Source organism: Aspergillus fischeri, genomic scaffold (genome assembly GCF_000149645.3).
Source record: "Aspergillus fischeri NRRL 181 1099437636252 genomic scaffold, whole genome shotgun sequence".
Lineage (NCBI taxonomy): Eukaryota > Fungi > Ascomycota > Eurotiomycetes > Eurotiales > Aspergillaceae > Aspergillus > Aspergillus fischeri.
The window spans coordinates 524,171-538,884 of NW_001509768.1; the positions used below are offsets into that span (position 1 = coordinate 524,171).

Sequence of the window (14,714 nt, forward strand, 5' to 3'; positions counted from 1 at the left end):
CGTACAAGAACTAAAATAGTCTATCATGCTCTGTACAGAATAGGCACAGCAATCCTCAATTCTGAGCTCGTAAGGATCTCAGGCCTCGGTGCTAATCCCAACTCAGGCCTCTCAGGTGCGTACCTATCTATCCGATCGTTTTGAACACAGCATAATAGACAAATACTACAGGATGGAAGGGAGAGATGGCGTATCGTGCTATGACTCTGATAAGTTTATATCATTGTCCATAGCACTTCTCAACGGGTGAAAGCTTCGTCTCATAGACAGCCTCACACAGAGAGGAGCCTACGCAAGATGGAGTCTGGACCGTATATCGGGACTATCATCACAGAAACACCTGTGGTTTGCGGACCGGAAAGTCCGTCCTGAAGAAACAGAGGCTGCCATATGCATAGACCGCGCTTGGTCTTCTGTAGAAACGACAGTTTCTCTGCACTGGCATTCTAGGGACCCAAAAGATGAAAGCCTTGTACTAGCAAAGGCAGGGAAACGACGGGACTTGAACAACTGCATCGTAACTGTGCGTAGGCAAAGCGGCACAGGGCTCAGGAGTGCGTATTGTCAGAGCTCAAGGACCCAAGCGTCCGGCAACGCCTTGCAGAATAGCCATTTTGAATGCGATCTGTTGCAGACGATGGTAATTCAAGCAAGCAGCACGACGTCTCTCCAGGGCTCAAGAGTGGCTTCTGATAGTTATTCAATCATGATATCCGACGAGCAATCTGGGTTCGCAACAAGCGGCAGCGCATTGAAGAGTCGAGGAGCTGGGGATTCCGGTGAGGGAACCAAGGTAGAAGGTACTGGACCAGGATACGGAGACTCTGACCAGCATGATCAGTCTGGCTCACAGTAGGAAGGACCTACGCAGGAATGATACTGCTATCGCCATGACTGAACACCCTGAAGCTCCGCATCTGATTGCTGCAATCGTGTTTGCATAACCCTGCCGCCGCTGCGACTTGAAGATGACTTTCAGCGAGAAGACGCCACGCACTGCATGATGCACGTCTTAGGCCCACTGCAAGAAATGGGCCCGAAGATTGTGACTTCAAATGGAGCCATCAAGACCAAATAGTTTAGAGGAAGTATATTTGAATGACAGCTTCACAAGGCAACTCTTTATTGCGACTCTCAACTTACAGCTCAGGATCATGGTATCGAGTACACTCCACAGGGGTTTCGATACTTTATCCTTTTCATGTCCATTATTGGATCCATAACGAGCCCACTTAGTGCTCGAAAAGCAACGTTGCTTAGGACCAATCCACAAGAGGACTGTTGCAACTCGCAAGCTCCCTGCTGGGCGAATCGGCCCAGTTCCATTTCAAAGGAATCGGACCCCTGTCACATAATCATATTGCTTTTTGGCATGGATCATAATCGTGATTAATACTGTTATTATTATTGTTACCATGAGGGCAAGTAGTGTCCGGGACTAACGGCAACGGTGTTTGCTTCGCTTTTGGGATGGATAGCAAATCCCGACGACCATAGTGGAAATGGTTACTCCGTATCGTCTCGTAAGAAGGGATCGTCAAATTTCTATGACGGATTTGGACGGCGTAATCTCGGACCCAAACTGCAGAGACGTCAGATCAGACTGTTGCCGTCTAAACTATTGGTTTGATGGTCTCCCAGGTGCTTGTATCTGTAGTCCATACAAAGTGTCCACTTTTAATAAACAACCGAGCCCCTATGGTACATATCACAAGTCTGCAGTGGGCACGTATCCTCGAAGAGATGATGTTTGAAGCTGCCTTTTACTTTGATACGGACAGTCGCTTCATTGATGATGATCCTCGCAGCAACCTTATGACTTGAATAATGAACGAATACTCTTGAGCTGTTGATGGTCACACTACTTGTTGACGGATTGGTATGATGTAAAAGATAAGATAAAGCTCTCTTATCGATAAGCATGCAGATCATGTGTCATCACGTGCGGGGAAACTGTCACCTTCACAACTTAGATAGCATCAACAATCGCTTGGTGCATCTCCCTGGGCTCTATTTCTTCACCCGAGGACAATTGCTAAAGGTCATCTTTAACGCTACAAGTGAGAAACAATACAGCTGTCTGGTGGTTCCTTCTTTGGTGATTCCATCTCAGCTTGCGGGGTTCGGTTCTCTATTGACTTGTCCACTGCGTTTCTTTCAGCAGCATATCAACTCTCAAGCTACCTACACCTATTGAATAGCTTTCCAACCCATCAGAAGCGTCAAACTCCTTACACAATGTCACCTCCCCTTGTACCCCTAGCAGAGATCCCAACTGTGTCGCTGTTGTACAAACTGGGCCGTCTAGTCCCATCCTCTGCTCCACTTGCCAAGCCGTCAAACTCATTCAATAATATCATCTCACTCATCCGAAACGACATCACTAAACTGGAGAACGTCGACTGCATTGTCAATGCAGCCAATGAATCGCTTCTTGGAGGGGGCGGTGTGGACGGAGCTATCCACCGCGCTGCAGGACCAGATCTCTTGAGGGAATGTCGGACCCTGAAGGGCTGCAGGACTGGCGATGCCAAAATAACATCTGCATATGAGCTTCCATGCAAGAAGGTTATTCATACCGTGGGACCAATCTACCATTTTGAGCTGCCAAAGGGTGACGACAGACCTGAGATGTTACTGCGGAGCTGCTACCGTCGAAGCTTGGAGCTAGCTGTCGAAAACGACATGAAGAGCATTGCTTTTGCTGCGATAAGCACCGGCGTCTATGGATATCCAAGCAACGAGGCTGCCTTTGCGGTTCTTGATGAGGTTCGGAAGTTTCTGGAGGGTCCTGGCAATATCGAGAAGCTGGAAAGGATCATTTTCTGCAACTTCGAGCGAAAGGATGAGGTGGCCTATGAGCAAGCCATCCCGTGAGTGACGCTGATTGAGTTCTTTACCTTTTTGGCGGCCCGAGACTGACTGCTGATAGCTTGATCTTTCCACCAGTTGAGCAAGACCTTCCTCGCCATAGTACCCATTCCGAAGTCCCGACAGAGACGGCCGATGAATCTTCGCCAACACCAGAGATACTTGCAGCCAAACTTCCCGACCCACCCACTGCAGACCCTGCCCTGGAAGGCCAACCTGAAAATAAAAAGCAAAAGCTCAATGCGGACGACATCAAACCAAGCGCCGACGTTAAGACTGAAGGCGTTCAGTCCAGAATTGACGATAAAAGTGAGGATGATTGGGAGGAAGTTGACAAGTCAGAGGGCGGACCAGCGGAAAAGCTTGATGACGAACCTGTCGAGATCGAAAGGGCTCCTTCTGCAGCAGACGTACAGAGTGTCCAGTCCAGTGGTATCATCGAGGAGGATGCCTCTCACCCGGTGGAAAACTATCTGGCAAAGGACTGGTAGTCTGCACGTGGCAGGTTGACAGAAAGGAAGCTCAGGGCTACTTAATACGACTTGATGCAGCTACGATAATCTGAATTGGACATGATGGCGTTGCATGTATTTCTGGCGCGGATGGATGGCGTATCTCATTCCTAGTTGATTCATCAAAACTTTGAAGCCTTTCTTTGAGAAGTAAAGTGCAAACGCTGCAAACAAGCTTCTAGAGCAGTCACGCTACCGATATCTTTAACAATCGCATGCGACAGTCGAGATATTTCTTACAAAAGGAGAATTTCTTATTCCTACTTCTAGATCAATATAGATCTTCCTTATCTTAATTCGCCTCGAGCACACTGTCTTTACTCATATCCGAACCAGCCGATCATCTCAATTGAGGCTACATGCACCGATAACGTTCTTCACAACTCACAAGCACACCGACCACAAACATGCCTCCACCTCAGCCCACACCAGAGGGGCCACCGACAGGCAAAACGACCTCAAGATTCAGAGTCCTCGCACCGGAAATGGCCAAAATACGATCATCCAGATCACCTGTTCCGCCGACCACACCACCCTCCGCCTCCGCCTCCGCCTCCGCACCCGCCAGCGCCGCCGCATATCCCTCGCCCTCACTCCCCCAAACACAAACGCAAACACCACCGCAGTCATCACCTCGTCCCAACCGACCGTCTCTCTCCTCCCTCTTCCGCCAACGCTACGCGACCCTCCCAACACCCATCCGCCGGACCTTCCGCGTCCTCCGCATACTAGCACCCATCGTCCCCATCGGGATCTTCTTCTCCGAACATGTCCTCCAGGTAATGTGGGTGCGGGGGCCGTCAATGACGCCCTTCCTGAACGAGGACTACGAAACCATGCATACGAAGAGCGATATGGTGCTGGTGAATATGTGGCCGTTCGGCGGGGCGGGGTGGCCGTGGGAGCGGAAACGGAGGTTGGAACGGGGGATGATTGTTACTTTTCGGTGGGTCGTTCGCTTTACTTCTACATCTGGTTATGCGATTGCGATTGATGGAAGGAATATGAATATGCTAACGGTATGCGTGGTCCTAGGTCGCCTGCTAATCCTAAACACACCGCTATCAAGCGGGTTATCGGTCTCCCCGGTGATCGGATCACGACTCGTGAACCGTGTATGAAGGCGTCGCAGATTGTGCCGTTCAATCATGTCTGGTTGGAGGGTGATGCGGAGGATCCGAAGAAGTCGCTTGATAGCAATACGTATGGGCCTGTGAGCATTAGTCTCATCACGGGCCGAGTGATTGCCGTGTTGAGGCCGCAGTTTAGGTGGCTCAAATGGCGGGATTGGGAGAAGGGGGTTGTTGAAGGTGATGGGGATCATAGGTTTGGGGAGAATTATCGCCAGGATGTCCGGCAACGGGTGTTGAAGGAGGCTGTCAAGTTGGAAAGACCTCAAATAGAATAGTAAGGTCCTATGCCTCGGCTCCTTGCAGATATGTTTTCTTGATGCACTGTATATAGTGTCGTGTATTAATATTAGAGTGTAAGATACAAGAATGTGATCATGAACAATGATATGCCAAGGTGATCCAAACGAAACAGCCTGGCTCAAGCAGCCTTAAAGAGCTACTCTGGCGTCTTGCCAGTGCCGGAAACGACAAAGCCGAATCAATCATTCGGCGGTTTGATTAGGCGCATGTCTTCCGGCTTCTCCTCCTGCAATCGATCTATCTCGGATGAAATACTCATGACCCAACGATCCCTCTCTATCCGGCTCCGTGCCTTGAATACCACAGTCCGTCCAGGGACGCCGAGCGTAGACACTTGCCTCAGCTTCTGCTTCGTTTTCCCTTTCTTACTGAGCTCCTGTGCCCTAAAATAATTTTTTCGTAGAGGCTGCCAGACGACGAACGTGATAGCTGTGTCCTCGTCGCAGGTGGTATAGACATCGGATGAAAGGTAAATGCGAGGTAAGGCATGGTGGCCTGGATGGTTGCTGTCGAAAGTCCGGTTTGCGTAGAGCAGATCAGACTCGGTCATTAGACCCGAGTAGATGTAGCAGTCTTCCAGGTCCAATGTGTTCTCGAGACTCTGATGAACATGAGGAATCTCGACGCCAGTACGCTTCCGCAATGAGCTATGGAAGATCAGAAGCTTCCCGGCAGCCAAAATAACATCGCACCTCTTGAAGGTAGAGTGGCGGCGAGGTTTTCGAAAGAGCTGACCGGACATCTGCAACCTTATGGTCAGTATGTGATTCAATTGCAGTAGCTTCGCATGGCGTACCTTTATTGTCCGGCAACCCGATAGAGTACATATGTTGTGCAACAAGGGTGATGCTTCTGACTTCTTTGTTTCCCATTCCTTGGAGAACTGTCCTACCACGGACTCAGTTCCTTCATCGATGCCCAAGATATTTAGATTGCGCTGCCGAATAGCCTTGAGCTCAACCGAGTCGGCTGCAACGCGGGCTTTCCAATATTTGACCAGCGCGTCCATTCTCTTTATCCATTCGTCCCTGGTGGTCTTGTCATATGCCTGCAGTCGAACAACAAGATCATTCTCAAGTACCATTTCAAAAGTTCGATCATCGTCAAATTGCTTTGTCGCACCATCATCCCGATGGGTGTCTTGCGCCTCAGGGTTGAATTCGACATCGGGACCTTCCCGGATGTTTGGATCTGCAGGGGAGCTGCCACGCCACACTTGACGTACCTCACGAACTTTACAAAGATCGATGAACCCATCCGCATGGGTGAGGTTGTGCATGGACCTCTTGGTATGTGCATAGGCGTTCTGATCATGTTCCTTCAGGTGGGCCTCATTCCCGCTAGACATCCATGTGATCTCGCCGTCATGGATTGGAAAGGGATCAACGTCATATGAGAGAGGCATCTCGTTCAATATCTGCCGCGCTGAGGGTATGCCAGCCTCTTCCGAGCAAAGCTTCGGAGGAGTAGGAGGCAGGGCTTTCGCTGGTCTGCAGAACAAAAGATAATGATCTTGTGTGAAAAAATAGAGACGTTTAAAAAACATCCTGTTCATCCGTTGATGCACTCCTCTCTGAGATGTCAAACGGACCAAGAAGCCCTCCACGGGTTGTGGCTCTTCGAGTTTCTCATCACCATTCTTGACGAATGTTTGATAGTGTTGCCTTGGTCGCAGCTGAAGCTGGTGGGTGGTTTGCATTGCAAGAGATCCGTACATCTTCTCTTCGCCCAGGCCAACCACCCACTCCAGTCTGTCGTAGCGCTTCCAGGCCAGGCCCATCTTCTCGGTTTTTGACCACTCGCGTAGCACTTCCGCCCATTCGGTGCGGTTTTCGAGCAGGTCCATACAACCCCGAATGATAGCCGCAGCAACATCGGTTACGCGATCTCTCGATTGACCGGGTGTGCCATCGCTATTGTCCCCATTCTGAGCCTCCCACTTGGACTCCAACTGCTCAAAGGGATTTTGAAAGACAAGAGAAACGCCCAAATCAGGGACATTGATGGATAATGAACTTGGACGGTGCCGTCCCAACGCTTGATAAATAAACGTAAACCACTCAGTGGCATGAACTGCGGATTTGGGCTGAATTATGTATATCTTGGTGCCACGCTTGCAGGGTCTCCAAATCACAATGGTCTTATCCAAGCAAGAGTAGAGGTTTACCTTGGTATTCTTGCGATTCAAGGCGATTTCGTGGTAGGGTTTGACCCTGGAATTTGACTTTTGTATCTCCGGAACGACACGCGTCTTATACATCTGAAGCGCAACAGATGACTCGGCGTCGGATGTTAGCCGACAGACGACAAGGAACTCCCTCCAACTCTCTGCAACCTTCGTTTCCAACCTGAGGCTATCATTTTCAGTGTAGTCATTCGGGAGCTCCTTCTGCACAGTCACCTCGACGCGAACAAGCATCCTCTCCGCTCGGATAATCTCGCCCTCACGCAGCTTGCGCCGTTGTCGACGATTGCCTGAGAGCACATCATAGGTGTAGGCTATACGGGACATTAGACGCTGCTGTCTGTCCATGAGCTTGTCATCCAATTGGTAGCTTTTCACTTTTCCGCCGAGTGAAGTTGTAGAATATCTATTTAGCCGGGGATCGATCACATCGTCTTCTCTTTCACTCTGCGGCTCCTGTCGCCCAAGGCTGGCAGAAGGCAAGGCTTTGAGCTTACCTTTCCCTTTAGAACGCAAACTAGGCCTTAGCAATGCCGTCGTAGAGCCATATTCGCTAACGGGTGCCATGGGAGCTGACTGACTGGCATCATCTTGGCTAGGGATACTCAACGTCCGCCTGCTTTCTGCTTCAGTGGTGCGGCCATCTTGCTCAGCTGTTCCTGGATTGCTTTCTCTAGCTGTATAAAATGCTGTCGGTGCTCCTTTCTTCTTCTTAGTTGATTCACTGTTGAGCTGCGGTTCGCCCTGTTCCTGAGACGAATCTAGGACGGTTATTTCCCCGGGGGGAGCTTCGGCCTCTGTCAAAGGATACGGTATGGACTGGAGGCCATCAGGCTGCTCATCCGTCTCGCGATCATCACCTTCCTCCTCTGACCTGTCTTCAACCGCCACCTGGATCGTAGTATCAGCCAGTGAGGTATCCTGCTTTCGAGCAGATGATGAGGCTGCTTCTGGTTCCGGCTGATCTGCGGTAGGGGTGGTTGTGTCTGCGGTAAACGTAACAGCCCTCGAAGTATAGTTCCGAAACTTGAGTCTGGTTTTGTACCAGTGCTTGCGGTGATGCTGCAGCCAGCCCTCGGGAATTGGTCCGATGAAAAATCTTCTATTTGTCATGTGCAAGTGATAGCCGGAGGCATATCGCTTAAAGCCGTCAGTCAGCTCCGAGATATCTCTTACTTACAAGTTGCATCTTCCTAGCGAACTTATTGGTAAGATACTTACTAATCTTTCGGCCGTAAAAGACCATGGCTCAAGCCCATGCTGGTGTTCGTCGAACACGCTTTGGGCTGTCTCCATCCTTCCAGCGGTGACATACTGATCAGCAGGGCTTTGAGTGCTCATCGGATTTCACCACGACCCCCGGAACTAGCAGAAGGAAAACTGTATGCAAAGCATTGGTGGATTAGTCCACTGTGTGTAATCGAGGCATTCTTTAAGGGATTGATATTCAGGAGTGGAGGACAATCTGAAACAGCAGGGAAACAGTTTCCTCAGGCACCAGACGATCGCTGATGTCAAGGGCGATGATGTCACGGATCACGTGCAATTACACCGTCTGCACCATTTGTTTAGTTTGGTATGTTTTTACTGTTTGCCGTTATGCTCAGGGGTCGCCCCGCCCCGCTTATTGTGGCTTGCGTGTACTGCTACTGGCGGTGAGTGACAGCTCAGCTATTGTTGATAGCTGTCTCTTCCCCTCAATTTCCATCATCATTATTCATTTCTATCTTCTCTCCAGTTTTAATTGTACATTTTTGTGGTCAAATACATTCTTCATAATGGCTGCCGCTATTCCCCCTGGTGGTACTTGGTTCGATACTCTCAAGCGGTCTTTCGCCGATGTTCCTGTTAATGACAATGGCATTTCGACCACTGAGTTCCTCGAGGCCGCTGAGTCCTTGGTGACCCTGTTCGGTATGTGTCTAACGGATTTCTATGAGCTGCTTTGAAGTTCTGATTTTGACTCAATGACTGTTCTAGATCTCCTCGGTAGCAAGTGCTTTGCCCCCGTCAAGAACGACCTCCTCGGAAACATTAAGGTATCATTCATTTTACGTGTCCACTGTAGCAAGACTAACGGCGGTATAGAAAGTTAGAGACAGGCAGCTGGCTGCCCCTGCTGAGTCTGAGACTCTCCAGGCACTTGTCGTGAACGAATTGAAGACTGGAAAGCACGTCGCCACCGAGGGATTGTTGTGGCTTGTCCGGTACGTTCTCCGCATCCACCAGCAGGTGGACATGAAATAAGTCAAGCATATGTTTGGCGAGATGACAGTGAAACTAACATTTTATGACTTCGACAGTGGCCTTGATTTCACCGTTCAAGCTCTCCGTCACAACCTCGACAAGGAGACTGAACTGTCGGTTTCCTTCCGTGAAGCCTACGGCAACACACTCAAGCCCCACCACTCGTTCGTTGTCAAGCCCATCTTCTCCGCCGCGATGTCTGCCACGCCGTACAGAAAGGATTTCTACGAGAAGCTCGGTAGCGACTCCGACAAGGTCAATGCTGCTTTGAAGCGGGAGGTTGAGGCTTTGGAGAAGATCGTCGCGACTCTGAACGCGTTCCTGAGTAGCAAGGAGGCGAAGTGGTAAACATCATGCTGCAGGAGTACAGCATAGAAGCTTTAGGCTTCTACCACCGAACGCTTTCACTGTATGTGCTAGCAAGCGTTTAAGATTGTCAGTGTGTACATATATAGCATCTGCGAGATGATAAGCTGTGAACAAGCTTAATAGGATATAGCGGGCCAGGCAGCCATTTGCTTTGAAAGCAACCAAATGTTGGGCATATTTCGAGACACCAGTATCAAGATGCTAGAGCCGCTCTGTATTAACCATAAGAGATGCGGTTGGTGTTGGATGTGAAGAGGCTCTAGCATTTGTATATAGTAAACTCTGTTCGATAAAACCGCCTATTCGACAAGAGAAGCATTGGAAGCCATGAACCCACCCCGCCGACTTTGCCATCGTACGTCGGTCTACCATTTCAAGCCTGTGCAAGCAGATCGATGGGTCTTGAGAACGAGGAAATCCAAACCAGCTAGTCCCAGAGTAGATATAAATCGAGACAATCCGAGACAGATGAAACGTTGATATGTTGCTATTTCAGTAGAACGTCTGGGAGTCAAGCAGAATGATACGATGTAACCCTACTATGATTCTATTCTGTAAATATTCCGGCATTTGAGTCGCGCTACCGAGCATGGTAGCTAAAGTCCAACGTGAACACTCCATACGGATGTTGAAAAGTTAGGGCGCATGCCTCGATTCCTTTAAATGTCTGACAAGGAGACGATGTCATAGTCAGATCGGTCTTCTGATCGGAGAAGACCGATGCGCGGTCGACACGAAAGGACATGACTTTCCTTTTCTGTCGCGGATCCACTTTGTTTAGGACTCTGACGTCCGTTAAGCGAGCTGACAAGTTGGCTTGAGTCGCTTGACATGAGTCAAGATAGCCCTATTCAGAAAGTCTCAGCTGCTTCAAGCTTGTAATTGCGTCAATGACTGAATGCCGGCAAATGTTCTCGGCCGGCAGATCAGTCAGTTGACAAGTACCTGGGCTTCAAGGCCATCCGTCGGAAGTAGCTTATCAATGAATCTGGACTGCCGTTACCAAGCTACAGGATCATGACTTGGCCCGTTTCAGGCTTGCAGAGAACGCATTCAAGGTGAAGGAGCAATAGGCTTGTCCCGTGGTAAGCTTGTTAGTTGAGTCAAAATCGTAGAATACTGAGTGGATTTCGAATGCTGATTGCTCTACCCTTCTGTACTAGCTGATCGACAACGTATAGGCGCTAGCCAACTTGCTGTGAAACAAGCCGTGCCACCTCCAGGAGGCGTCCAGTTCAGAGTCTAGATGTCTGGACTGAACATAAGACATATCAGTCTCGTACCATCAGTGAACACAGCATCGCTGATCGTAAAGTTGAGTATTTAGAGATTCAGGGGTACCCTTGTAAAAAGCGTCGGGGAGAATTTCTAGAACAAGGCTTTTTCTGTGCAATACGGAAGAGAGCAAGTTTCGGAGATCGTAGCCATTTATGAGCTAACTTCGGCTGCAAGAGGACGATCCAAATTTTGCAACCTTCGATCGCCAAGTGAAACTGACAAAATGCCGGATATCGATTGTCTGGAAGATCTGTGCCCGATTCTGAACCTTGTTCGGCAGTTCACTCCTTGGTGAAGACAAGCCTGGGTTTAGCCGAACTCTACTTTGTAGACACAAGACTTTCTGCTTCTCCAGACTTGACGCGCCACACAATTATACTAGATTGACTACAATCATTCTCAAGTCGACTAATGTAGGCTCAACCCAATGCCATGGTAGCATTCCTTGTCAAAAAGATCCCGTGCTTCGACGCTTATGCACGGGGAAGAGAGCAGAATATTATTAATAACTACTGTAGTGGCCATCGTTAGCGCGATCTAGGTGCATGAAATGTGGGCTGTTGCAACCAAACTAAAAAAGGTGTCCTCCTTTTGCCCATGATGGCAAAGATCCTCGTCGGCCAATGGGTGCCATTTTTGCTTAGGTTTGCTGAAACTCGATTTCCAGGGACAAGTGAGTCAGGATAGATAGGTGTTGACCAAACTTCTGTCGATGTTGCTACATAAAAGCAGGGCAGCAAGGGATGATAGAGTGGAAATCAACTGTCAGATCGACATCTAGTTTCAGTACTTCCCGGCGGTCTCCGTACCACGGACTTCCATCCAGTGGCATCCCAAGCAACTCCCAAGGCATGAACTGGCTGATGCGCAGGTGCTTGTCTGTGTGTGTGCCTATGCGCCCCGTTTCTTGAGAATCGACGAACGAAAATCTCCACAATCCAGATTCCCGACAACGAGTGCCCACTTTCTTCTTCGAGCCCGGGTCGTATGCCAGTCTGTCAGACTTGACTTGACAAATAATGGTGGTGCTACAATGGCTATGTTACCTCTGCCGCTCACCCGTCGTTCTGCATTATGTAGATACCAGTTGCGGCTTCGCGACCTTACTCGTAGAGGATAGATAATGCGTCGCTAATTTCCTTCAACCATCGCAAATTGGCAATATCTTTTTCCAAACTGCTACTCCTGCACGTGTCGATGCTCTGGCTGAGACTACTTATGGGACAAGGTACACATCAGCAACCCCCAGCTTCAGCCTGCAGAGGCAGCAGAGTGCGAATCTATGCTGTTCCTGGCAAGTTCGTTCCAGGCTCGATCTCGCTTACGGTCCTTGGCAGCGCTCTAAACCTAGGTAGTGCGTAGTAACCTAGGCACTCGATTAACTTTGGCCCTGACGACAGCGAGAGTTAGCCCAAGCAAGGAGGATTTGCCATGTGAAAAAGAAGAAAAGAAGTTTATGACCTTGGGGTACTGCTCTGCATTTCCCTCCAATCCCAACTATGGTTCCCCCCTTTTCGGCGTGCATTACTGTATAGGTAGCCATTATTAGCAGCTGCATTACTACTCCGTACTCAGCACTGTCACCGGTCATTAAAATGAATCTCCACTGCTCTTAAACATAGTCAACCATGGTTGGCTCCATTCGGCAATTCGCGAGTGCAAATGCTAATCGCCACTCTGACAGCTAAACTTTTGAGTGCCGGAATTGACTTTGCCTTGTGCTCTGCGGCTATTATAATGCGTAGGTTATTTGCTGTAACAATGCTAGGAACTAGTAAATTGGGTCTCTTTTCCCTTAAGAACGACCATGATCCACATTTGATTATTGAGAGCTTCTGGGACTTCGAGACTGACTCCGACCTGCAACTTTGACCCTCGTGCTCATAGTGTCGCCCCGTCATTGAGATCATGCCATCAGGTGTTGTACAGTCATGAGGAATTACCCATAGGCGACTTCTTAACTGCCTGTCATCATGCTGCATTTTCCAGATCGCAGCGCGTCGATCTTTATCGTCACTGTTGTCTTTTTGGGTCTGTCTTTCATCGCTGTATGCTTACGATGCTTTGTCCGGTTGAAGTTGGTCAAGGCCTTTGGGTGGGATGACACTATCATGGTGGCCGCAATGGTATGCATGTCTCCGTGCTCTGCGAGAACTTCGGACTCATTCCCTCGCAGGCCTTGAACATCTTGTTCGCCTTATGCGGTATAACAGGCTCCCTGTATGGAATGGGCCGCAAATTGGAGAATGTGGAACAGTTCTCGACAGCACTATTTGTATGTCTTTCAAACCACCTTCACTCTGTCCTGTGCGCCACTGGGTTTATCATGCTTACGCTCGTCTGTTTCATAGTGGTGGTGGCTCGGTCAGACAAGCTACGTAGTAACGTGCGTGGTCGCCAAAATCTCGATCGCGGTAGCCCTCCTCCGTCTCACCGTGACAAAACTGCATACAGTCCTTCTGTGGACTGTCATTGGAGTGACCATCGTGGTTGGTCTTGTGTTTTGGTTCGTCCTGACTTTGCAATGCAAACCGGTGTCGTATTTCTGGAACCGATTATCACCTGGAGCGAAAGGAACCTGCCTGAATACGGACACTATCATCAACGTCGCCTATCTTTACAGTGTAACTGCCACACTGTGCGACTTTGTTCTAGGTCTTTTGCCCATCTCGCTGGTCTGGAAGCTCCAAATGACGCGGAAGACAAAAATTGCATTGGCTGCTATTCTGAGTTTGGGATGCATGTACGTTTGTCTCCAAGTCGCGTCTCGTTTGCCTCGAAATTGTTTTCTAACTCCTGCTCAGAGCCAGCGCTGCCGTCATCGTTCGCATCCCCTACCTTCACTTATACAAAGACCATGAGTTCCTTTGTAAGTCTCTCCGGCGAATGGTTCTATCGCGCGCTAACATCAACCGACTTCACACAGATGCAACAACGGACATCAGTATCTGGTCTAACGTCGAGGCATCGCTGGGTATAATGGCCGGTAGTCTCGTGACTCTCCGTCCACTCTTCCGTTGGTTCCGCGGCACCAGTTATGGAAGGAGCAAAACTACGAAGAAGACATTCGGCAGCGTGCCCCTCTCGAGCATGAACGGGAACGGCAATGGGACACACCAATCGAAGCATGACCGAGACGCGACGCAGTACTGGCGACCTGACGTATATCCCCATGAATCACGGGCCGTCGTCACAACTATTCAGACTTCTCCCCGCGGAAGCAAGAGTAGCAGCCAGGAGGACTTGAATCCTAAGCAGGAGCCTTTGCATGGGGTGAATGTACACAAGTCTTTCCTTGTGAGTTCGGATGAAGTATGACGCATAGACAGGTTCCCTATCCTGCTATAAAAAACGATCCATGGATTTTCTTTTTGTTCCAACGGCGACATCATTCGCTCGCTTGTAGGGAGGGAGGCAAATGCCTTTATAATTGTTAGCATTGACTGTTATGGAAAATCTTCACTACGCCACCCGTCAGTGTCCAGTAGGCCATCAGGGGCAAGGTATAGTGTTGCCCAAGGCTTATGTTGCGCTGGGCGCGTCAGCTAAGTTTCCACATAAGCAAAGTCCATGCCTTTCTGCTTGGTTTCAAGCACCGTTCATCCCTCGTCTGGTTGTCCCTGAAGCCATGGAAGAGAAGCATAACTGCATGATGATTGGTCAACAAATCGATACCTTTAAGCAACCGGAAATACCTTTGTCCGAAAGCCCCGGCACGTGGCGTTGGCCAATCGGTGGCGAGAAACAAACCAACTTATTTCAGGCTCAAGCGGCGCAACCTCAAAAAGGGAATCCAAAGGTGGCTTCTTCGCGATAGTT

General features: G+C 49.4%; 5 protein-coding genes across 5 annotated transcripts, besides 1 other annotated feature; 4 read left to right on the top strand and 1 right to left on the bottom strand.

Annotated features, from left to right (window-relative positions):
- Positions 1–2,238: 2,238 nt before the first annotated feature.
- On the top strand, positions 2,239–3,362 carry NFIA_063410 (macro domain-containing protein; the record flags this gene model as incomplete). Its single annotated transcript, XM_001263076.1, has 2 exons — positions 2,239–2,873; positions 2,933–3,362. 2 exons carry the CDS (start codon positions 2,239–2,241, stop codon positions 3,360–3,362), a joined length of 1,065 nt encoding a protein of 354 aa, XP_001263077.1.
- Positions 3,363–3,790: 428 nt separating this feature from the next.
- On the top strand, positions 3,791–4,791 carry NFIA_063420 (putative mitochondrial inner membrane protease subunit Imp2; the record flags this gene model as incomplete). The annotated part of the gene is made up of 2 exons (XM_001263077.1): positions 3,791–4,329; positions 4,419–4,791. The coding sequence occupies 2 exons, from the start codon at positions 3,791–3,793 to the stop codon at positions 4,789–4,791; spliced, it is 912 nt and encodes a 303-aa protein (XP_001263078.1).
- Positions 3,918–3,941: a microsatellite.
- A 203-nt stretch (positions 4,792–4,994) lies between the features above and the next one.
- On the bottom strand, positions 4,995–8,297 carry NFIA_063430 (PH domain protein; the record flags this gene model as incomplete). Its single annotated transcript, XM_001263078.1, has 2 exons — positions 4,995–8,141; positions 8,223–8,297. 2 exons carry the CDS (start codon positions 8,295–8,297, stop codon positions 4,995–4,997), a joined length of 3,222 nt encoding a protein of 1,073 aa, XP_001263079.1.
- Positions 8,298–8,779: 482 nt separating this feature from the next.
- Positions 8,780–9,596, top strand: NFIA_063440 (GLTP domain-containing protein; the record flags this gene model as incomplete). Its single annotated transcript, XM_001263079.1, has 4 exons — positions 8,780–8,915; positions 8,982–9,040; positions 9,090–9,208; positions 9,305–9,596. The coding sequence occupies 4 exons, from the start codon at positions 8,780–8,782 to the stop codon at positions 9,594–9,596; spliced, it is 606 nt and encodes a 201-aa protein (XP_001263080.1).
- Positions 9,597–13,023: 3,427 nt separating this feature from the next.
- NFIA_063450 (putative integral membrane protein) lies at positions 13,024–14,213 on the top strand (the record flags this gene model as incomplete). Its single annotated transcript, XM_001263080.1, has 4 exons — positions 13,024–13,170; positions 13,247–13,638; positions 13,700–13,764; positions 13,822–14,213. The coding sequence occupies 4 exons, from the start codon at positions 13,024–13,026 to the stop codon at positions 14,211–14,213; spliced, it is 996 nt and encodes a 331-aa protein (XP_001263081.1).
- Positions 14,214–14,714: the final 501 nt, after the last annotated feature.